The sequence below is a fragment of the Amblyomma americanum genome, chromosome 5, assembly GCF_052857255.1.
Source record: "Amblyomma americanum isolate KBUSLIRL-KWMA chromosome 5, ASM5285725v1, whole genome shotgun sequence".
In the NCBI taxonomy this organism is placed as follows: domain Eukaryota; kingdom Metazoa; phylum Arthropoda; class Arachnida; order Ixodida; family Ixodidae; genus Amblyomma; species Amblyomma americanum.
Window position 1 is genome coordinate 143,869,282 of NC_135501.1, and position 24,824 is coordinate 143,894,105.

The window sequence follows — 24,824 nt, forward strand, 5'->3', positions numbered from 1 at the left end:
GGTGCGTGCATGATTTAGCGATAATAATTGGAAACCCTCTCTCTATATATAGTGATGCCAGGAGAAAAAAAAATGTTTCGCGGCAGCTGTACCACAGGGCGAAATAAGAAAGCAGAGTGCCTGAAATGAAGAGTACTCCCTCTTGCGTCGCTTGTGAGAGAGTGGCAACTGCAAGGACAGCTGTTGTGAAGCTGCCTTGATGGCCATTCTTTCGGTCCGAGTGTTATTCGGGGAGATCAGTGACATACAGAGACTCTTGAATCGCTCCCTTGATATCCGTCCTGCCTGCGCTATCCTCGCTTCCTGCGTCCTCAGCTCTTCGCTGGCTAGAGCATTTATTTGCACTCCATGACATCATACATCGCTGCGCCGGCTCTACGACGCACATAAGCGCCTCCGTGTCCTTCCTCGCTACAGCCGAGGCATTTCTCAAGAACCCTGCAATCCTCGGAAGGCGATTGTCGCTTCGTGGAAAAGTTTTTGGTTTTGAAGTAGCTTGTTTTTTTTCGGGATGCTCTATTTATTGTACTGGTGGGTGGAATTTTACATCTTCTCTCCAAGCAATATGATGAACGCTATAAGCTACTGATTATTGCAATTTCTATAATTATGGTTCTTATCGGCACTATAAAAGACAACTAGTTTCCGCTGCAAAATAATGCTTCCCAGCCACGGCACACACGTTGAAATTTCTCATTGCTGACACAGAAGTCTGCGTCGACATCATCATCGCAAGATCGTGGATTCCTGCACCTTTTGTCTAGCAGTGTCTGTTCACACAGCATTAAAAAGACATCGCTTCTCAGAACGAGCGTCTCGGCTCCGCTTACTAGGACGTCCAGCCAGCACTAGGCGCACCCTGAAGTTCGTCACATTGTGCCGAAACCCAGGACCTCACTAAACGATGCCACCTATACCGACGCATGGAGCGGCAATGCCAGAGACGACTCGAGACCTTTGTGATTTCGCCGGGAAGCTTCCCTGCCGTGAGCGTACGTCGCGAATTACGACTGGGCCAGAGTTTCGGCTCTCATCTTCACGGCATCTTCGCCGAAGTGGAGGCAGAGAGGGAGCAAGGACTCTCCGCTCCCGAGGTCAGCGTTCTTCACCGAAGAACGGAGGCGTTCAGACTCAAGGTAAAGAACATTGACGAAAATATCTCCGAAGAAACTTCTGACAGCTTAATCAAAAACTGACAATTCAATCAATGTTCCTTACAGTGATAGGACCGGGAATACAAAATCGAGGCTGAATTTCTAGCCTACGACGACTCTAAGTGCAATTTTCCTCAAATGAACCTCTGGATCCTCAAATAGCCGGCAATGGTGCTTCTTCGTGATGCAGTTCAATTCGTTAGTTCATGACTATTGTGAGCTTAGATACCAGGACAACTTCAAGTGCATTTATACTTTTGTGAGTGCGGCGGTAGCGTCGGCTCCATCAGAAAAATTGGTGGGCGCTCTAGCATTGCTAAGCAAGAAATATTGTGCGGAAGCACCGTTTTTGTTATTTCAAGTGAACACCACCGCCTCGTACCTGCAAGCTCGAATGAGGGATTCATTGACAAACTGTGCTAGTTATGCTCGTCTTCAAATTTTCTTCGTCAATGCCAATTTACCCAATGGACGCCGGCGGCCTCTGCTCCAGAGCCACCATTCTGCAGCTCTAGATTAACGCGAAGTTCTTGAAGAGTACTAAACATTATTCCTCAATCATCCTTTCCAAAATTTTCCAGCAGTCACTTGAGACGTGAGTGCTTCCAGCGGACTGGACGATCGGGAAGGTGGTTCCGTTGCACAAGTCAGGTAGTACTAATTCCCCTCTTAATTACCGCCCAATACCACAAACCAGCATACCATGCAAAATTTTTGAGCACATCCTATACACTAACTTAGTTACCTTTCTCGAATCTAACTCCTTCTTCACTGACGCTCAACACGGCTTTCGCAAATCATTCTCGTGCGAGACGCAGTTACTTACTTTCACGCACAAACTTCACGCTATTCTGGATCGTCGTTCATGCGCGGACTGTATCTTCCTAGACTTCTCCAAGGCTTTCGAGAAGGTTAGTCTCCAAACAACTTCTTTTTAAACTTAGCAAGCTAAATCTTCTCCCAAATGTTTTAGCATGGTTAGAATATTTCCTTTGTAATAGAACACAGTTTGTAATGGCTAATAACATTTGTTCTCCATTCACTTCCGTGCCTTCTGGGGTCCCACAGGGGTCTGTCCTTGGGCCCCTTTTGTTCCTGATATATATTAATGAACTTCCTATTTCCGTTACCTCCCACATTCATTTATTTGCAGATGACTGTGTAATATTTCGTGAAATTAACGACCCTAACGACTCTCTTCTTTTGCAAAAGACATTAATGGAATTCTTGAGTGGTGTAATACGTGGTCAATGGAACTAAACAAAACCAAATGTAAAGTACTACGTGTTTCACGCATTTCTATACACCCCACCTCTTATCATCTAGATAACATCGAACTAGAACAAGTGTCTTCATACCGCTATTTAGGCGTTCACATAGCAAGTGATCTAACTTGGTCTTTTCACATGAATTCAATAATTAACAACGCCAACCGTGCCCTCGGCTACCTTCGCCGTAACTTTCTCTCTGCCCCCACTTCCTTGAAACTTCTCTATAAATCTGTCGTTCGTAGTAAGTTGGAATATGCTGCGTCCATTTGGGAGCCCTTCACGGAAAACTTGATCAGTTCCCTCGAATTAATTCAGAATAACTCGGCACGTTTCATCCTTCAGAACTATAACCGTACCGCTAGCGTAACCTCTATGAAGAATACATTACAGTTACCATCTCTAGCTAGCCGTCGAAAGCATGCTCGCCTTTGCCTAATGCACAAAATAATGTATCATAACCCCAGACTGCACCGCGATCTTATACTTCCTCCATCATATGTTTCATCACAAGTTGATCATGCTCATAAAATCGGCATTCCTTTCTTTAAAGCAAAATGCGCAGCTGAGTCTTTCTTTCCACGAACAGCAAAGGACTGGAACCACCTTCCCGGAAGTACAGCCTCCAACATCGACCATCAGCGTTTTTGTTCCGCCTTAGCTATCATTGTATAATTATAAATCAAACGCCTTGTACTAAACCCCTGTATACAACCACTCCCCTCTTCAATGCCCTCGGGCCTTGATGGTAGAATAAATGAAATGAAATGAAATGAAATGTTGTCAGCGCCAATGCGTATTGCTCTAGTGCCGTGTTTCTCATACGCCATTGTCTACGCCTACGCATACAGCCCACATCTCTCTGCCACTAAGGCCACGTAGCTCAAAGCGCGAATATTAGTTTGGTGGTAGTGTCATTCGATGAAGATGAGATGTGCCATGCTCAGCGCTATATTGTGTTCCAGTTTAACACGAGGCGTGTTCGACTGCGGCGATAGTCTAGGGCTCTCGGGCAGTGGCGAGCGAGGCTTTAAGCGACGTCGCGAGTTCGAGATACAGTCGTAATATTCAATTTATTTATTATTCCTATGCCACAAACCCACAAGACCGGAAGCATAGAAACATCGGAAGACCGTGCTCGGGATTTACACATAGGATTAGTGCTTTCGCTAAAATAAACGACTAATGTTTAGTAAACTATTCCCACGCTTGGGTGTTTTGCCGCATGAGTTCCTTCAATACACTGATATGTAAGACCTGCGCTGGAGTATCTTCATGAAAGGTCACTTTATAACGAGAATGTATTGACATTCCCTCTTTCCGGCTGGTTCTGCGCTCGGACCTCCTGGTCCTTTATGCTTGCGAGAGTCGTGGTAAAAGGCTTAAACGTTTGTGCTGATATGCAAGAAAATGCTAGAGACAGGGTTAACAGCTTAGCACATTAATCAGCATAGGCTAATTGGCATGACCGGCCGAGAGGCCTGGAATACTAAAGGACTCCGGCAGAGCAGCCTCACTGTTGACCGCTGCTAGGGCGTGAACGCAGGGGCGGATGTCAACCACCTAAGCTTCCATTAGGAAATGTTCGCGCCATGTGCATTTCTGCTTGTACCTCTGTGCATCGTAGTAGATATTGCTGTGCCTTTGTCGATTTATCCGTGGGAGCGCCTCTGCGCACTTCTGACTCGTCTAGAACTCCGAAATGCGCCATCAGCTCTTTCGGCGGCCCAAGCTCGACCTTGTGTCCTGGCTCGAGACACTCGCGACATGTGCACTCATATATCATTTGCATACCTGCGGACAGCAACCGTAAAATGGCATAAAGCCCTTTATGGACGCTCGGTTCTAGGCAATGCACTCTGTACATGCCTATCTGTTACACCGGCCCCTGCTTCCCTCTCGCCATTCTTGTGTTCGACGCACGCTGTTTTAGACACAAAGAGCGTTGGCGCATTTGTATGAAATTAAATTTCAAATGTAATTATTTACACTTGCTTCTAAACTACTTCATAATGTAAATTATTATATTTCTACTTTAATAAACGGGTGATAATTTAGGATAATGGGTAATTAACATGAGGTTTCATAGTGCGTGAACAACGAAGGGACCACACGCAAGTGCTAAACTTCCACTAAGCGCTTTATTTGGCGCCGACAGAGTGCGCAACTCTCCGAATTCGTTTTTAACTTTTTAAACCCGGTGAGCATCAAATAACGCGTTTAATGAAAGCTTAGCGCTTGCGTGTTGTTTCTTCATTGTTTCGAGCTATGGAATTGTATGCAAATTACTAGAGTATAAAAGTAAACATTTTGACTGCAAATCACGGAAGTAATTAAACCACTGTAATTGCATTACAGTAACCCAATTACTGCTATGTCTGGAACATCAGCACGCCCCGCGCCTTCCTCAAAAGCAGCGCCGTAGCTCCGCCCACCTTGCTCTCTCCCCGGCGCCGCGCTCCCTGTTTCAGGGCCATTCCTTACCATATGTATCGCATCCGCCTCCTCGTTTCCACCTAGGCTCTTCTCCTTCTTCGCGTTCGCTTATGGGGCTACGACGAAGCCAGCAGCACAAATGGCACTGGTTTTAGCCTGTTTCTCTATCGTCCTAACGTATTACAGTGGTTGCAGTAAAATTCTAAAGTTTTGCCATCAGCTTTTTGTCAAAATTGTATTTCTCTCTTTGTAATTGTTCACCTGATGGTTTAGAAGGGGGCCATGCATTCTGCATCCGCTTAACTTTGAACCGTTTACCGAAGCAAAGCGGAAACTAATCTTAGCCTTTCTAAATGTCCCACGGCAACACTTAGCCTGCGACTTGAGGAAAAGAGAGAGAAAAGAATAAGTTCCAAATCTACGAGGACAGTGGCGATATCAGCAGATGTTGCTGCCGACCCCTCAAAATCTGGAAAAAACACTTCTAATCTGGAGGGCTGCCACCAAAAGGTGCATGGCGCTTCACACTCAAAATTACAGCGGGAATTACAAATTTTCGGTACACCCAAATGATTTTCTATGTCCTTCGGAAATAGTTGGGTTGGGCACAGAAAGCATTTTATAGGTCACATTTTGCAGCGATGGGGAGCAACCGGACCTGATAATCCCTATGTTCGCAGTGAATCTCTTGAAGCTTTATACTTCTCTGAGTGGCGCAGTGCTCAAACACGTGTTAATGGCGTCACAATCGAAATCAGGATGAATAAATTGGCTTGCGCAGGGCATGTAATGCGAAGATAATAGAAAACAAATGCAAGATAACAAGATAGCAGATGGTTTTAAAGGGTAACAGACAGGATCGCAAGAGAAAGGAAGGAAAGCATAGCAGGGGGCGGTCGAAATTTAGATGGGTGGTTGAGAATAAGACGTTTTGGGGCATAGGGTGGCCGCGGCTGGCAGAGGGCAGTGTTAATTGGAGCAATATGAGAGATTCCTTTGTCCTTCAGTGTACATAGTGAGGGTAACTATAATGATGAATTTTATGTAAAATATCAGAAAATTTTAAGATGCTCGTTTCCATTCGTCAGAGGGGCTGAGACCTCCCCAAACGTGGTGATTCGGTGCTGATGAAGGAGGCGATCGATGATGCAGGTGATGAAACGAGGAAATATATTTACAGAAATTACAAGAGTGATAACTTCAAGTTACATAGCAAAGTCACACAATCGAGTTCAGCAAAACTATAACTTAAAGAAAAACTTTCTCCCACAGAGAAGCAACTCTGCAGTACCTTACTTATTGACTTAACACATTAATTGAAGTCTGGGTGCTGTGAAAGTAACGTGCTAACCGTGGAGCCTCTCTCTAAACTCTGTAATGTTTTTCCGCCCCATTTTAAGGGCTTGAAAAATAAGTTACGGTAGTAATTTTCCGATGCCCGCCATAGACTTCACTTAAAAAATAAAGCTTTAATTCCAGGTAGCCACAGTCTCTGAAGGTTGTACACAACCTTGAACCGCGAGCTTGGCTAAAAACATCAGAAAACATAGACCAGATAAAACTGCACCTCCTGCCGACTAATGCCCTTTGTACGAGCCACGCGTGTTTTCTAGGCGCCCCGGCGAATTCCCACAGTAAACCATGCCAGTAGTCCTCGGCCGTCGTAGCGACGGTGTTAACCCGACAATGGCGTCCGCACTTTTGTGTGTACGCGTATTTCGGGGGTCGCGTGGGTGGAGAGCTCCGCGAAATCTTCGCGTAGACCGGAAGGGGACAGAAACCTCAAGCTGAATTAATTAAAATGGTAGAGAGATCTTAATGAAGTTCAGCCTTATAATATCGTCTTTGAGTTACGCACTGTTCTCTAAACGCGTCCAAAACCTTACGCTGGTTAATTAATCTCCAGAACGCGGGCCATTATTATGTGTAGAAAGATTTGATTGAGATGGTCATTGCTTTCATGATGCCAACTTCAGCAGCATGTATCTCGACAAATGAGCGACCCGATCGCGCACCTGAGTTTGCTGGCTGCACAATGTGCACCAAAACTGGAAACGTACCAGTCAGTCAAGTGCCTCTCATATTTCAGAATATAAAACTTGAGGAGCACTTCAGCTCCGCTTTGAGAGTACAGCGGTTAAGCGTTGTGCCACTGCCTCGGCAGGAGATTGTTTTAGAGCACAGCCACCGGTGGGGCTTGTGAGACCCAGCCTGCGCAGCCCGAGCACCTTGTCTCCACCAGTCATATATTTAACTGCAACCTACCACGGTGGGCAGTTTGGACAAATATGGTGACCAATTCGTCACCTGCAACGTGGTCATGTTCTGTTGACGTCACAGCGTGACGAAGGTAGCAGTTGGCCATCCGCTCTTTTTGCTCACCACGCCGACACCATATTTTCTTAACAGCAGAAGCCTTCAAGCTTTCGCTTTGACACGGCTGAAGTCGCGGGGCAAGTTGCTGCCAGTAAAGGTTTTGGTTCATGCATTGTAACTACCCTAGTGCCACCTTTTAAGCGCATACTCATTTTCTCGTGGTCTCTTACCAGTTATGATGTTAGGTGTGGGCAAAATTGACAAGCGTGGCCAGGCATTCCGCCCTGTGGTCTTCTAAAAGGGCATAAAATATCGGACCGGGCAAGAAGCTAGACGGCGCTGCAAATGTTATTTGTACTCGAAGAAATTTTTGCATTCCTAAAATATATACGCCTTATTTTATTCTAAGCAATGTAATCGGATCATGTGTGTTGCGCTAGTTGATTTGATCACAGCGTCTTGTAGAGTAAGTCGTTTTCTTATAACGTTAAGCTCAATGTCTATTATGATTTCTTGTTTATACTTTGGCCGCCGCGGTGCCTCAGTGGTTATGATGCTAGGCGGCTGACCCGAAAGACAGGGATTCGATCCCGGCCGCGGCAATCGCATTACGATTCAGGCGAAATTCTAGAGGTCCGTGTAATGTGCGATGTCAGTGCGTTTTAAAAAAAATGCCAGGTGGTCGAAATTTCCGAAGCCCTTCACTGCGGCGTCTCTCATACCCTGAGTTGCCTTGGGACGTCAAATCCCCATAAACCGTAAAAAAGCTTGATACCTTAAACTCTAATAACAAAAGTGTCGGGAACATGAGCCTGCCAATTTATATCTCAAATTTCCTTTCCAGCTACTTACAGCTACGAGGAGTATGTAAAGCAACTTGAACAGAGTAACAAGAAACCAAAAGGAAAAGGCAGAGGACGAAAAGGAAAGGGGAAGAAGAAAGAAAAACAAGCGAAAGGAAAACAAAGAAAAGAAACAGAAAATCCTGAAAAGTCGCAAGACTAAAAAATAATAATTCTGAATAAAGGCTGATCACTAGCCATGCATGCATTCAACGAGAGGCCTGTGTCCGGCTGGTTGGTTCATGTTGAACGGTACGCCGAAACAGCGCTGATGAACGGGACGGAAGAATAGAGAGACACATGCGCTGAAATAACAACCAAATGTTTTATTGTGAAAGAGGGGAGTTAATATACAGTAGCAGGGCAGCTAGAGCACAGAAAGGAAGCAAATCCGGCACCGGCATAACGTGACATATATAAGAAAGCTATCAAATCATCACTTATTAAGAAAGGCGACTTCCTGGGAGTATAGCGTCACCGACGGTTCGCTTATACATGAGTTACCAAATTCGTGAGTATAGAAATCCCCTCTTATCAGGCTCGAGGTGTGATCTCTTTACTTGGCGATAATAGTGGTTCGGTTCAGAAACGCTTCACAGTCTTTTCAACCTGCGCAATCAATTCCAATGTTAATTCGGCGTAAAGGTTTTCAATATCTTTCGCGTGTTCCCGTAGTCATTCACTGACGCACCGTCCTGTCTCCCCGATGTAAAAATAGCCGCATGACTGTGGGATCTTGTAGACTGCACCACAGCAAATGTTTGCAAATTTATTTTGGAGTTTCTTCTGATACGCTTTCATTCCACTTTCCCTGGTTCACTAGGTTCCCTCTCTTGCACAGGCCTCCAACTTCTTCCTGACAGAGAAAAGGCGCTTGAGGCCGGCTTTGTTTACAATATTTATCAATTTGTGCAGATGTAAGCCTAGAAACCTGCGTGTCAAAGCTGGCTTGTGTTTTATATACACATGATCTATACAAAGCGGCTTTTATGGATGTTTTTGCTAATCCGCGCTGAACTATCTCAGAGTGGGCGGACTGGAAGGGGAGAAGGCTCCTCCGGGAGCGCAGGGATTGCGTGCAAAAATTGATGGTTCCACGATAGTACAAGATTTGACGACAAAAGCTGCGAATTCTCGAAGCCGGGTGTAGCTCTGAGAGATTTTTGCTGCTTTATTTTGTTAAGATAAAATTCTCAGGCCAAAAACTGCATATGCCGTTTTTGAGGTTTCTAACTCTTTCCTTACCGTGCCATAAGCCATGGCTTATATTGTCACGGGTCTTTAAGACTACACGGGTCGAAGGAACATTAGGGGAACAGGACACAAAGGAGCAGGCGCCAGAGACAGGCCAAGTGGTCGCGGAGGGACTCAGGAGCGATTCCCTCTGAGCTTCTTCCTTTTTACCGTCTATCGGCACTGGGCTGGTTGAGGATGACTTTAAGTGCAAAATCAAGGGACACAATAACACACATGACACTGCTCTCCTCTCGAAAGGCGCATCGTCCCGATGCGCAGAGGAAAAATTAAGGCTCAAAAACATGTGTAGAGCACGAAGAGTTCGGCCACGTGCTCCGAGCCGTCACAGTACGCTTTCAGGCGAGCTACGTGAATACCTTCGGAGCCAGGCTGGTGGTGGTACGCCCGCGTTACCATCTGCAGCACTTCGTAATTTAACTCACCTATGCGGCGAATCACTTCGTATGGGCCAAAGTATCGTTTCAGCAGCTTCTCGCTAAGGCCATGGCGTCGAATTAGAGTCCACACCCGCACTTGTTCATAAGGACCGAACTGAACATCACGGTGGCATAGGTTGTATCGGCGAGCATCGACTTGTTGGCGGGCTTGCATGCGAAGGCATGCCAAATGTCGGGCTTCTTCCGCAAGTTGGGCGACGAGTTGAACATCGGCGTGAGTACTGGTGGGGCATCATAGCGTCGAACATGGTAATGAATTACCGGCCATGCACTAGGCGAAATGGTGAAAATCCGGTAGTTCCTTGAACCGCAGTGTTGTACGCAAAAGTCACGTACGGTAACACTTCGTCCCAGGTTCGGTGCTCGATGTCGACATACATTGACAGCATGCCAGCCAAGGTCTTGTTAAGCACTCGGTCAGCCCGAGTGTTTGCGGGTGGTATGCGGTAGTTTTGCGGTGGGCAGTGCGGCTTAAGCTCAGTATCTGTGAGATAAGTTGACACATAAGTGCGGCGCCAAGATCAGTGATAAGGGCCTCTGTGGCACCGTGTCGAAGAATGACGGACTCGACGAAAAACTTTGCCACATTCCAAGCCGTTGTTTACGGTAGAGCGCGCGATTCGGCATACCGCGTGAAGTAGTCCGTTGCAACAGCGATCCATCGGTTCCCCAATTGCAACTTTGGAAAAGGTCCGAGTAGGTGCATACCGATCTGCTGGAACGGACTGAGCGGTGGAATGATGGGGCGAAGCAGTCCCACAGGCTTCACGGGTGGAGTCTTGCGCCGATGACACTGGCGTCAGGTCCTGGTGTAACGGTGAACGGTCTTGTCGAGTTGTGGCCAATAGTACTACGAACGTATTCGCGCGAGCGTTCAACTGAACCCCAACTGTCCCGAGGAGGGGTCATCATCAGACGCGTTTATGATTTCGTCGCGTAGATCAGTGGGAAGAACCAAAAGCGTTGACCTCGGGCTCAGGGCAAAGTTCTTCTTATAAAGAACGTTGTCTCGAAGGCATAAGTTACGTACTATGCATACAAAAGGACATCAAACTACGCCTCCCTGACCCTATATATGTGAGACCACTTCGCGAAGTTCGGGGTCGAGTCGCTGCCGCGCCTCCATATCTACGGCACTTAGAGCTCCCAGGAGGATGTCATAGTCGTCGTCCGTATCAGTAGGTGCGGATTCGACGAGATTGCGGGAAAGGCAGTCAGCATCAGTGCGTCTGCGACCAGTCTTATAAAAGATCGTAGCCTCGAATTCTTGCAGTCGAAGAACCCGCCGCGCAAGTCGGCCTGCACGGTCCCTTAAATTGGTCAGCCAACACAGAGAATGGTGGTCTGTGACCACCTAGAATGGGCGTCCACACACCTAGGGTCTGAACCTTGTGATCGCCAAAATTACTGCGAGGAATTCTTTTTCGGTGGTCGAGTAATTGGTTTCCGCCTTCGGCAAAACACGATAGCGTATGCAATGGCCCGTTCGGCGCCGTTCTGGTGCTGGATCAGAACGGCCCCGAGGCCCGTGTTACTAGCCTCAGTAGGTAGCTCAGTCTCGGCGCGTCCTGATCAAAATGGCCTAGTGCAGGAAAAGCCTGTAGGCGTCGTTTTAGATGGTCAAATGCAAGCTGCTCTTCACTAGACCACTGGAATGGGACGGACTCCTTTGTGATGCGGGTAAGCAGCGCGGCGATATCCGAAAAGATGGGAACAAAGCATCTGTGGTAAGCGCAGAGGCATAGAAACCTCCGCACGGCATTTTTGTCCGACGGCTTCGGGAAGGAATCGACGGCCACTGTTTTATCGAGATCAGGACGGACGCCCTCTCGACGGACGACGTGATCAGGAAATTTCAGTTCGTCATAGGCAAACTTGCACTTCGTAGGCTTGAGCGTGAGGCCGGCGTTTATGATAGCCTGCAGGACCGCTTTTAGGCGAACAAGATGTTCATGAAACGTGCTTGAAAAAATTATCACATCATCAAGGTTGACAAGGCATGTGTGCCATTTGAAGCCGCTGAGCACGGTGTCCATAACGCGCTGGAAGGTAGCTGGAGCTGCACAGAGTCCGAAGGGCATCATTTCGAACTCACAAAGTCGATCCGGGGTAATGAAAGCAGTCTTCTCTCTGTCGCGCTCAACCACTTCTATCTGCGAATACCCACATTTAAGGCCGACGGGTAAAAAGTAACAGGCATGTCGCAGGCGATCAAGCGCGTCATCGATGCGCGGGAGTGAAATACGTCCTTCTTCGTGACTCTGTTGAGGGGCCGGTAGTCTACACAAAAGCGAAGGGCGCCGTCTTTTTTCTTCACCAGCACCACCGGAGCAGCCCACGGGCTCTGAGATGGTTGTATAATGTCATTGGCCAACATTTCGCGCACTTGATGTTGTATGGTTTCACGTTCTTTTAACGATACCCGATAAGGTGTCTGACGAACAGGATGGACCGCGTCGTCGGTAATTATTCTGTGCTTTGCTGTTGGCGTGTGGCGAACTCCTGCTGACGCACAAAAAGCAGTCGTGGAACTCACCCAGCAGTGCGTGGACCTCGTCTTTCTCCTGAGCGGAGAGGTGCGGTGCAATGCTGACAACTAAAGGCGGCACCGAGTGCTGGGACGGGGCTGGACAGGAAGGAGCTGCAGACAGCGTCTCAGCATCGACAGTGGCGCTGAGGCGCTCGATGAGGCCGATTACTGTGCCCTTGGTGAGGTGCTGCGGCGCGCTGCGCAAGTTGGTGACGAGGACTTGGGCGCAGCCAGATTGAAGCCGCATGACACCTCAAGCAACACCAACACCTCTGTCAAGAAGCAGCTGCACACTACCTTCGAGAAGAACTTCGCCAGAGGCAGCTTATGCGGACCAGACCAGCAGAAACACGCTCGAGTCAGGCGGGAATGTCACGTCGTCCGCTAAGATGCGCGCCTCTGAGAACATCGGCTCGAAGCTCGGCGGATCAAAGCAAGGGTGAAGAAGGGTGAGATGGCAGTCGGCGAGGTCAATAACAGTGCCGAACTCGCTCAGAAAATCTATACAGAGAATAATATCTCTCGAGCAGCCCTGCAAGACGACGGAGGTAACAGGGCACGTGAGACCGTTAATCTCAACCCGAGAAGCGCGGCGGCCGACTGGGGTGACGAGGTGGCCTCCGGCGGTTCGGTCTTGTGAGCCATCCCACTGTGTGAGTACCTTGCGAAGGCGGCGGGACAGCTCCCCACTCAAAACGGAGTAGTCGGCGCCGGTGTCGACGAGGGCGGTCGACGCGTGGCCATCAATAAGGGCGTGAAGATTATTGCACACCGGACGAGCAGAGGCGGCTATAGCATCGACGAAAAGGTCATCGGCAGGTGAAGGGAAGCGGGACGTCGTACGTGGAGGCTCTTTTACAGATTTGTGGTCGGCAATGCCACCTCCAGGCGTTGCCGGGCTTACTTTTCCCGACGAGGAGAAAGGCTTCCGCGGCGGTCGCGAAGAGGTGAATCGAGCCGGCGCGGCGGCGGCGAGCGAAATGCACGACGAGAAGGCCGCTCAGGTGGCGGAGAATGGCCCAGAAATTCCTCAGTTTCACGAGACTGCTCGCAGTACTTGGGGGCGGGGCGCATCTCACCGGAATGCGCAAAGACCGAGCTCGCGATAAGCGAAGCGGCGATAGATGTGACCGGCTTCCCCGTGCACAGTGGAAACGTAGCGGATGGTCATTGCCGGTCCTCCACGAGTCGGCCTTGCTTGGTCCACGGTGTTGTAAACGAGAAGGGGGGGGGGCGCAGGCGCAAGAGGTGGTAGGGGCTGTGAAGTGGGGGACGGGCGGTCGACCGGTGGCGGCGATGAGCGACGGACGACGGAGGCATACTTCACGGTGGGCTGTGCAGGAGGAGGTGTGACGGAGCAGCGAGGGAAAAGTGCACGTTGGACTTTCTCGGACAGCCTCTGTGAAGGGCAGCGAAGATGTGCAATCGATGGGTGGCAGATACTTACGAAGTTCCTCCCTAACAACGTCGCGGATGTGCATGGTATCGACGGGGTAAGCCGCCGGGTAGGCAATGAAAAGACCTGAAGCATTGGGAACTCCTGCAAGCCGACGATAATGATCTGCTCTGGCGGCTAGGGCGCGCTCGATGTTATTCGCTTCGGATATAAAAATGGCTACGTTTGTTGGAGGATCCGGAACGAAACAGCTGAAAATGCAGACTTTACTCCTCGCATAAGAATGCGCACCTTCTTTTTCTCGCTGGCTCGGGGGTCGGCCCGGGCACTAAGCCGCAACACGTCTTCCGCGAAACTACTAACGGTTTCATTGGGGTCCTGTAACCTGGTTTGCAGGAGGTCCTCTGCACGTTGGCGGTGATGCTGGTTTGCGAAAGTGTTTCGCAGCTGTGTCTTGCTGGTATCGTACGATGTAAGGGTATGCTCATGTTTCTCGTAGCAGTGACGGGCAATTCCCTCAAACAGAAACAAAAGTTCTGTACGCAATGTTCCGCAGTTCAGTCCTTGTGGCGGGCTACGCGTTCATAGTGTTGAAGCCAATCGTCAATGTCTTTAAAGACTTCGCCACGAAACGGGACAGCGTATCGAGGAGCGACGGGTAGGTAAACCACGGCAGGTGAGGGCGAAGAATCGGTCTGCTGGCCTTGGCTCACGGTGGATCGAGCAATGTGCAGTGCCCGCACGGACCTTGTGGTAATGTGCAGCAAGAGGCCGAATTCGGGGCTGAGTCTTTGAAGTCGCCGGCTGGCACGGATCTAGTCCTCCTCAGCAGAGGGGCGGCGGCCCGGGCGGGGAATGCGACTTTGCGAAGTGGGAGGTATGGGATGACGTTGCATGAGATGGCACCTCCACCAGAATGTCACGGATCGTTCAGACAACGCGGATCGAAGGCACACAGGAGAACCAGGACCACAGGAGCAGGCGCCAGAGACAGGCCAAACGGTCGCGGCCGGGCTCACGAGCGATCTTCTTCTTCTCTTAGTAAGCATGACACAAACCCACGCAGGGCGATTGGCCAAGGTTCAGTAGATAATCCCAATGAGGTATTTGCGCGGGAAAAAATAAGCCTGAGAAGACTAAATCAAGATAAAAATTGGAACAGTCAAATGAATTAAATAAATATGAATTACCAGCAATAAATAAATATAATTACCCCCAATAAATATGAATTACCCCCAAAACCAATTATTATTATTATTTATTTTTGGAAAGATTACTGCCGAACTTCTTCCTCTTTACCGTCGATCGGCACTCCGCTGGTTGAGGATCACGTTAAGTGCAAAATCAAGTGAGAACAATAACACACATGAAAATATCTGACCCCTGTTTAGAATCTGCTGCCAAAAATTCAAAAAAGATGCTCCTGGACAAGCTGCGGCAATCTAGCGTGATTATATGGCAGCATTTTTTGTTTCAGTTTTTGTAGCGATAGCTACATTACGATAGTGTTTCGAGCCTTCAGCGTGGCGGCGCCGCCACCATGTGGCAGCGACGCCACGCTGTCACGTGGTTGGTGACGTGGTGCGGAGCAGCTGCGCGGCGCGGCGCCGTGTATCACGTGGTTCGGCACGTGGTTCATCACGTGACCGAGTTGCACTCAGCCAGCTGTAGCTATCGCGTCACTCCAAGTTTATCCAGAGGTAAACCACCGCCAATTTTTTTTTTCAATTTCTACCATCAGGAGGCGACGTGAAAAATAAACTTCCATCGGACGTAGTCCGCTTATCGCCATTCATGGTCCACGTTTCACCTTTCGTTCCTCAAAGACGAAATTCACTTTTGTCAGTTCTAATGCTTTATTTTTTTTTTCAAGTAGTAGCGGCGAACCAGACTAGCGTGTGGAATGGTCAGAATTTAGTTTCGATTAGAAGACATGGTCTCGCAGGCCTCGTGCGCGCACGTGCGTTTTTGCGTCCTTCATTTTGCTGTTGATTTTATATTTTATTTAGTGCGCTTGATTTGTAAATGATGAGATTGGTCTTATTTAGTGCTTCAACGTCTTTCCAATGTACTGCAGAGATATGTTACCAAATGCGCCAGCAGATTTTTGATTATGGTAATTTCAAGGAGGGCCATGTCCGCTTTTCACCCATAGAACACATTCAGTACCAACCAAAAAAAATAGATAAATAGAGAAGAGTAGGAACTGAAAGCTCTAATATTAAAAACAAAACTCAGAACAAGAGTTATGTGCAGCACATCCCACATCTGCTGCCACTTAATGCCTTCACACGAATGTTTTCTCTAGTGGCACAGCAGTCATACTGCTAAAATTGAAAGGTCATGAAAAGTATATAATATGCACGCAGCTTGAAATCGCAAGAACGGTAGCTAATGACATCTGCAATGTTTTACATATTTTAATTTTTCAAATCAATATCTGCCTCAGTAGAGTGGCCTGTGTTGTTTTGCTTGAATGTTATTCTTGTGTTCCCCTGCAGCATATTTAACTAATCAATTTCCGAATAAATTTTCCATACACAATTCTAGCGTTTTTGTTAGTTCAGAAATATAACCAAGATGCTACAGATCGACGTACTACAATGCGCAGTGCATTTAGCATTTCTTAAATAAATGTGATTTATGGTTTATGTGGGTTTAACATCCCAAAGCAACTCAGGCTATGAGAGACGCTCTAGTGAAGGGCTCCGGAAATTTCGACCACCTGCAGCGGTCTTTAACGTGCACTGACATCGCACAATAAACGGGCCTCTGGAATTTCGCCTCCATTGAAATTCGACCGCCGGTGGCCGGGATCGAACCCGCGTCTTTCGGTTCAGCAGCCGAGCGCCATAACCCTTGAGCCACCGCGGCGGCTCTTAAATAAATAATTTCTTTAAAAAAAACACCCAAATACGACCATTTTTTGCGCGCCATGAGGCGATCCTCGAGGCCGTGGACTGCCTTGGCGTCACCGGCAACCTTCGGGGCTACATCCAGGGCTTCCTGCGGGACCGCACAAGCTGTGTTCGAGCTGGAGGCGCTACCAGCACTCCCCAGGCCCTCACCAGAGGGGTTCCCCAGGGCAGCGTGCTGAGCCCCATGCTGTTCAACTTGGTGATGGCCCAGCTGCCCACCTGCCTCCCAGATGGCCTGAAGCTACCCGTCCGCATTGCTATCTACGCGGACGACATTGCCCTTTGGTGTCGCGGACCACGGCGCCAGAGGGTTCAGGTCATCAAGAACGTACAGCGGGCCATCACCAGGGTCGGCTCCTACCTGGAACGGGTTGGTCTGCAGCTCTCCCCCACCAAGTCTGAGGCCATGCTGCTCAACATCCGGCCAGGAGCACGCTCAGGGAAGACCTACCTCAGCGTCGCAGGACGGGAGCTCCCATGGCGGCATTCCTGCCGCTACCTGGGCCTCCTGATCGACCGTCACCTCACCTGGCGCCCAGCCGTCAAGGCATTCTGCCGACAGGCAACCAGGGTCCGTGGCGCCATTCGGAGTCTCCTGGCTGGGGGAAACGGTATCACCCCACAAATGGGGCTCCGGTTCTTCCAGGCCATGGCAGGGGCCCAGTTCCTGTACGCCCTCCCTCTGGTCCAGATGACCATACATCAGCAGCTGGCCATCGAGCGATCTCAGAGGGCTGCAGTCCGTCTCTGTCTGGGACTTCCCCGTGGCTCCCATATCTCGGCCACACTTGCAGAGGCTGGCATGTGGCCCATGATGATGCAGGCCCAGCGGACTGCGCTCCGCCATGCTGAGCGTCTCCACCTCGCCCCGGACGGGCGTCCCCTCCTGGAGCGCCTCCTCGGCCACCCTCATTCTCGAATGGGGAAGGTTGCCCAGGAGTTCGAACAGCTGGTGGGTGGGCAGCCGGAGCACCTTCCTTCCCCTCCACGACCGGACCTGGGCCATCAGTTCCGGGTGCTCATGCCACCACGGGGCACCAGGCCGAAGCGCCTCACCCCTGCAGTTGGCCTCCGGCAGGAAGCAGCAGCGACCCTGGAGGAGGACCTGGCCGGCTGCACACAGCTCTACACGGACGCGTCGGTCCTCATGGGTGCTTGCCCGTCTACCGCAGCTGCTTGCACCGCTCCTTCGTTGGGAGAAAGCCGGCAGGCCAGGCTTCCGTTCGTGGCCAGCTCGACCACAGCAGAGCTGGCGGCCCTCCACCTGGCTGCCGACATCCTGGAGTCCCACCCCGCGCTGCAGACAGTGGCCATTCTGAGCGACTCCAGGGTGGCCCTTCAGCTTCTGCAAGAGCCACGGAGCCGGCTGCCCATCGTGCGCAAGCTGGCAGCCAGACTGGACAGAATCTGTTCCCATGGCTGCTCTATCTCCCTGGCCTGGATCCCCAGCCACGTTGGAGTCCCAGGGAATGAGGAGGCAGATGCCATGGCCAAGGCTGCGCATGGACACCGTACCCCCTGCTCTACTGCTGTGGTGCCCCTGGATGTGGCCAGAAGCATCGTGGAGCGGCAGCTCCTAATGGAGCACCCCGACCCCAGGGTTGCCCAAGGGAAACCCCCACAACGCCTGCCAGACAAGGGGATCACAAGACGGCAGAGGTCCCTCCTGCTCCGGCTCCGCATCGGATGCTCCTGGACCGGGGCTAAGCTCCACCGCAAGGGTTTGGCCCTCACGGCGGACTGCTCCCGCTGTGGCCATTCGGAGGAGACCATCGACCACCTCCTCCTCGATTGCCCTGCCTTGGCCACCCACCAGGCAAAGCTGGCTGCCTGCTACAGGGACCTGAGCCTTCCATCAAACTCGGCCAGTGCCCTCCTCTTCCCCACCGGCCCCAACGCTTCCAAGGCGTTCCGGTCTCTCCTCGCCTTCCTGGAGGAGACGGGTCTGGACGGCTATTGCTAGCCCAAGGCAGCTGACTGACTTATGACGGCGTCTCCCGCATCTGTATACTCCCCCCTTTTTTCCCTTTTTCCTTCTTCCTCTGAAACCCTACCTATCCTTCTCTCTATCTGCACGCCGGCAGTGGTGGTGGTGCTTTAACACCAGTCACAGGCCCGTGCATTTTCCTTTCCTCTTCCCCTTTCATCCACTTACTACTACTACCTTATAACATTGTGAAGCATGCTGTTATTAGTGCGTCAGCACCAATTTGATGGGCACCAACCCCGTGCTAAGCCGCCCGGTTCCTCTTCCCCTAGCACGAGCGCTCCGCCCCGCGGCAATGCCCTCTCGTCGTCAACTTCTTTGTAGAATAATCAGGCGGTTCTGACTGAAGCAAAATAGTATCTTTGCGTGTCCGCAGCTGGCCTAACACGAGCGATCCTTCCTGCGGCTCTGCCCTCTCATCGTCTTCTATAAAGCACAAATCCGTGCTTTCGCAACGGCTCGAATGTAGTACACATTTTCTGCAGTTCTTTTTTACCTCTTCTCCTTTAATTTTGGTTTGTTTATCCTTTCTGCCACACGCGGCTATTGAAACTGCGCTATTTAGCTAATTTCTACAAATCCACGACGCTCATCAAGGAATCTTGGAAGTCTTGGGTCGATGCTATCACCCAGAGTAGTGTAGTATTTACTGCTGGCGTTCATATGAGCACTCCTCGACCACAGGCCGAATGGACCTTTGGTGGGGGGACACTGAGGACCGAAAAAAAAAACGGATGCCCACCGATGTCCCCTCTTACAGGCCTCTGCTGTTTGTTCCAAAATGCTATTTTTTACACCCCTTTATTTCCAGGAAGTGTCAGTATGCAAGGGCTCTATAAAGAATTTTTCAGCTACTGCTGCGCTGCACTAATATAAAAGAAAACGCACACGCACTCCACAGAAATAAAGGGCCCTCAAAGAAAAGATATCGCATCAAGAGTGTGAAAAAGTCTGGTGGAAAGACATTCTACTGATAAATTTCCTTAAGCTGGAGAAACATTTCGCTAAAATGTCTTCTGGGGCAAAGAACAGGTTCAGCAATACGGTACAATATGCGCTTTTTTCCAGTGGCTGTGTAGTCGATTTAAGGAATATTAGAGAAGACTTTTGCGACACGCGACATAAAGCGAAATCGAATAACTTGTTACTTAGTGCCTAATTGCATTTAAATGACTCATCGTATTACCACTATATATGTGTCTTATGACCCGCCATGCGTCCGAAATTGAGTTCAAGGGTGACCGCACAAACCTGATCTAAGGACGGACAAAAAACTGCAATGAGAGCATTGGTGAATCAGAAAGTGGTTGAAAAGGCGCAAACTTGTTCACGCCTGATATTTAAAAATTGTGCAGGTCAATTACACTGCTGTCTAAGATTAACGAAAGTGTTTAGATTTTATAATTGCTCATTTTCCTATTTTACACGTTCAGCGCCTCAGCTATTTAAGATGGAATTATTTTAGCAGGAGGCTACATGCAGGATAAAACGCGACGTTGTGATGTTCAAGTGGTACTAAAGAAAATAGCACGTTTTTGAAGCGGTAGCTTCACTATTACAGGTAAACCGGCTAAGATCACAGTTTACCTCCTTTGACCTTCAACGCTCAGCCAAGGTCAAGCATTCAGTTTAAGTGTTTGGAGAACCAGTGAATTGTCATAGGCCCGACCAACGGTAAAACCATTGCAAAGATCCAAGGTCGAGGTCAATGTCAAAGTTCAAGTTCTCGTCAAGCTCAAGCAAAGGTCATCATGGTCGTCAAGGTAAAGTCAAGGTCAACAAAATTAGGTCACGTGATCGACTCTTGCCTCTTGACCGAAACGCGGTGTTTACGTGATAGGGCGTGACGTAGCACACTCCTCAACCGAGTACATAACGGGAGAAGCGCCGGCGCGCCTAGGAACGAAGTCCAAATGTGGTGTTCATGCATTGACGTAGTGTTACAAAGAGAACCAATCCAAGCCTCGCTAAGACTTTTTTTATGGAAGCGATGTTTATTGCCTCAGAGCATAAAGGTTATGAAATGAGATATGAGTAAGATGCTTAAATAAATGAAAAAAGGTGAGCTCATTTGATGAAATCAAGAAGTCAACGCTGATATGGACCCTGTGTGCAGGCAATATATGAATCCGGATTGTCCGGTGAGAGTCCCACTGCCGCCAGGTGCCGAAATCTCGTCGGCTTCCGCGCCGGGAAGTCCCACAACAGGTGGTAGATATCCGCCTCACAGTCTCTGTTCTTGCAGACCGGACACCCGTGGCGGGGATACAAATATTTGAAAGGCGGCCACTTGCGTGTCACAACTGGAGTGAGGCAACCCCGACCCGTATCCTCCGAAGCGCAACCTCCTCTGCACGGGTAAGACCACGGGGGACGGTTACCGCACACGGAGGGATTAGAGCACGTGTGCGGCGCCGGAGGTGTTCCTTTCGTGTTAAAAGGAGGGTGGTATCATCTCTGCCAGAGTGAGGACTCGAGGCTAAGACTTTCCAAGATTTGCACCAAGACTAACTTTACCGACCTCCATAGTTTACTCATAGCCGTAACCAATACTGCACAACAATAAAATACATTGCTTCACATTACAAGTGTCTAATTAGTTAAAGGAGATTGACATTTCAATAAAAAAAATTACGGTGTTTAGCTTTGGTTCAACCGAGGGAGAAGTAGCAGCTTCTCGGTGGTTTAGGCAGGCAAAGTCCAAAGTAACGACCGAAGCATAGCATAGCAAGGCCTTGCCAGTCTAAGCCATCGCAATGCTACCGCTTCTCTTTCGATTTAACCAAAGCTAAACCACAGTTAATTTTTTTTTTGCCCAACAGTTCTACTCGCATTTTCCTGCTCAGAAAGTCACAACGTAAATATGAGAGCAGTGAATGCCGACTAATATGCAGAAGGCATAAAGAAAGCTATGGAAAGACGCAAGCAGCCCCAGTATAATCAAGCTTTTGGTGTTCCCTGAAGCACCCACCACATGACAGTAAAGATGAGAGTATGTTGCACTTTGTCCGGCAGGCATGAACAGCTAAAGGGTGGAAAATCAGCCCAGTTCGTACCGTCCCAGGTTATTGAGGCACCACAAGGACGAGGACGAAGACGTAGAAAGATAGAACAAGTGAACACTTGTTCTGTCTTTCTACGTCGCCGCCCTCATCCTTGGTGTGCCTCAGTAGCATGCATGAGCGGCTATTTGTATAAAGCGTTATCACCACGGGCAAGCTCTGTTCGGTCTGACCTACTATCATATTAAATCCATGGGTTCACGGGCTACGAATAAATCCGAATCGCATGTTCATTCAACCACAACGAGCGAAAGAGGGGCAGCCGTAGCACTGAAATAGAAAAGTAGTGATAAAGGAAGGAAAGTCAGACTTCATGTAACCGGCATACACTCAGAGCACACCAGTAGAACTGCGTAGACGGTAATGGACGATCGGAGAAGGCTATCCCGGGTTCGGTCATAGTAGAGTGTCATTCGTACACTTCGCAAAGATTATCTGGGTGTCCATTCTTTGCAAGGTCAAATTGTATGATGATCTTATAAGGCAGTGTCATTTTTTTCCACGCCGCCGCGGTGGCTCAGCGGTTATGCCGCTTGGCTGCTGACCCGAAACACGTGGGTTGGACCCCTGCCATGGCCGTCGAATTTCAATGGAGGTGAAATTTTAGAGGCCCATGTATTGTGCGATGTTAGTGGACGTGAAAGAACCCCAGGTGGGTTCTTCACTACGGCTTCCCTCACAGCCTGAGTCGATTTGGCACGTTAAGCCTCATTAACTATAAACCAAACCAGTCATCTTCCTGGACCATCTTATTTTCCCGATGTCGTGGGGCAAAAATTGACATTTTGAAATTTTTAATATCTTTAGGATTTCACACATCCCTATTCCGAGGACATTTCTTGTTCGGCGAGCGTGATGCCAGGACGGTTGGCAGTAATTCGGCACTAATTGTTTTCTAACATTTCCCAATAAAAATTGACGTTGAGGATTTACAAATTTTTGTAGCTTTGTGCAGCACTCTCCCCTATGTTGCAGGGATCGTAATCATGTTGAGTGGCGACTAAATATCGCACACTTAGGAATTTAACACGAAGTTTTTTTTGCTACTTGCTGTAGCAGGTCAAAAAACAAAATTGCATCATTTCAACCAGTAAAACACTATTCGATAGTTTCCAGTAGATGACAGTGTGACAAGAGACAACAATTAGTTTCACAGGCTGCACTTCATCAGAGACAGTTCCGGTGTGTGGTGTATAGAAAAACTTTTCGGCACAGCGTGAAATCGGCATTTTAGGCGCACGTGTCAACACATTTTAGCCCCAAAGACCAAAGTAGGTACAACCATTCAATTGAGGCTGAAAGACAACAGTTATCATTTCCCCGTGTCGAGTATAACCTGAAAGTTATTAAGCTAACTAGAAAATCGGATACTTTTCTGAAAAATGCACAGAAGCATGAAATTCCTCCATGAATCCTAGGTAATACGAATGTCGGTACATTTTGAAGCAGCAATTAGGTTCGGCAGCAGAGGCATGAAGTTTACTTGCAAGAATCATCTAATATTTGGATGGCAAGAACGACGTAGAAAAAAAAAGAGCAACCAGATGCCTCACGTACTGGTGCATAAGCGCAGCCCACATGCAGAAGTAGGCATTGGAAGGATATCACGTCAATATCCTCGAAATGGTATGAGCAAAATCATGAAAAATATTTGATAAAAACATCAAGGCGTTGGAGTACATATCAAATTTTTGTTACCAAAAATGTAAGAGTGGAGAGTTTGGCTTATGTTCTACCATGTCTATGTTCTACTACCAATGCTCCCAATCCACTGCTGTAATGTGCGCTTGACTTAAATGCGTGATGTGGAACGTCAATATATGTAGGGCATACAGAGGACCATGGTATTCCACTTAGCGGTGCGGTGTTGAGCATCATGAAGAAAACCATTGCCGGAACTTATGCTTACGAGTGCCAAGAAAGGATTGCAATGTATTCTACCCTAGATGCAGGTTTATCAATGCTATGTATGCCAACGGAGAAAAAAGATTTTCAGTGGTTTCCAGCAGTTTATCTTATTAAGCAATGATGAGAAGGCATCGCTACTGCTGTTATCGAGAGCGGCTGAAAAAAGCAGCTCCAGGCAGAGGGCAAGACACAGAGCGAACATCGGATAGTCTATCTCCACGGGAGAGCCCATTGCCACCGGCTTTGGGTAATGACCATTATAAGTCTAATTAACCAAGCAATTGCTTTAGCAAAGTTTCTTCCCTTTAGTATTGTACACCGTGTACATTGCCACGCTCAATACGTTTACGTTAAAAATCAGACATCTATGTTGAACGCAGTGAAATTCAAAGCAAGCTGATTATGAGAGCAGGAGCAAAAACAGGGCAGTGCACGTGCGATGTGCATGTTGTATGGAATGGAGCGGACGCTCAAACCACAGGCGTAGTGAGGGCAGACGTGAGCCGAGATTTCATATTATAGGCCATTGGCAACAACATTAGAAAAAGCTATGTAATCGATATTTGCAAACGTGACGGCCATGAAGCCTTCCACACAGAGCAATTTAACGTAACAGCGTTAAGGAGCTCGTGTCGCAGAAAAGCCGGCGTCGTCGGCGTCGGCGTCTTTGGCCGTGAGCGAAAAATGCGCATATCGGTGGACGCCTGAACCGTGCCGTAAGTGAAGCGATTTTAACGCGACAGCGTTAAGGATTGATTTATAGATGGATTTATTGATGAATTGGTTGATTGATCGAACGATTGACTGATCGATCTATCGATTGATTTATTGATTGATTGATTGAATTATTGATTTATTGATTTATTGATTGATCGCTCGATTTCTCCTTCCCTTACGGCGCGATCAGGGTGTCCAGGGAGAAGTGTGAGACAGGCGTCATTTTTATTCCTTAAAAGGAATTGTTCATTTCATTTTCCTTCTCTTACGGCCCGGTTCGGGTGTCCGCCGAGATATGTGAGACATGCGTCCGTTCCTTAAATTGTCCAACGGGCCACGCGTCGTGCCGAGGCGGCGATAGCGTTCCGTGTTCTCGTCGGCAACGCTGGGACACGCTGTCGCGTCTCACACCTGAAGACGAAGCTTAAGCGTCCTCTAATTTTTTACTTCATCCGCACCCTTCAGAATTCTCAGTGTGTTGTTTTTGTAAAACAATATGAAAGAGGCCCTACATTGAACTAATCGTCAAAACATGCAGCAGGACAGGAGTTAGAATAGATGTAATTCCTTTGCAAAACTCGCACAATATTCGATTA

At 48.7% G+C, this 24,824-nt stretch overlaps 1 protein-coding gene across 1 annotated transcript; it reads left to right on the forward strand.

Annotated features, from left to right (window-relative positions):
* The first annotated feature begins 12,694 nt into the window (after positions 1-12,694).
* Positions 12,695-22,607, forward strand: LOC144134246 (uncharacterized). Its single transcript, XM_077667205.1, has 3 exons — positions 12,695-12,853; positions 16,577-18,275; positions 22,579-22,607. Exons 1-3 carry the CDS (start codon positions 12,695-12,697, stop codon positions 22,605-22,607), a joined length of 1,887 nt encoding a protein of 628 aa, XP_077523331.1.
* Positions 22,608-24,824: the final 2,217 nt, after the last annotated feature.

Bases quoted from the DNA above. Each gene is read 5' to 3' on its own strand.
- LOC144134246 (XM_077667205.1), top strand. From the start codon at position 12,695: ATGGCAGTCGGCGAGGTCAATAACAGTGCCGAACTCGCTCAGAAAATC. The intron at 12,854-16,576 runs GTGGCCTCCGGC...GCGCGCCATGAG, and splicing joins CGGCCGACTGGGGTGACGAG to GCGATCCTCGAGGCCGTGGA. The intron at 18,276-22,578 runs GTTTGGCCCTCA...CCTATGTTGCAG, and splicing joins GGCTAAGCTCCACCGCAAGG to GGATCGTAATCATGTTGAGT.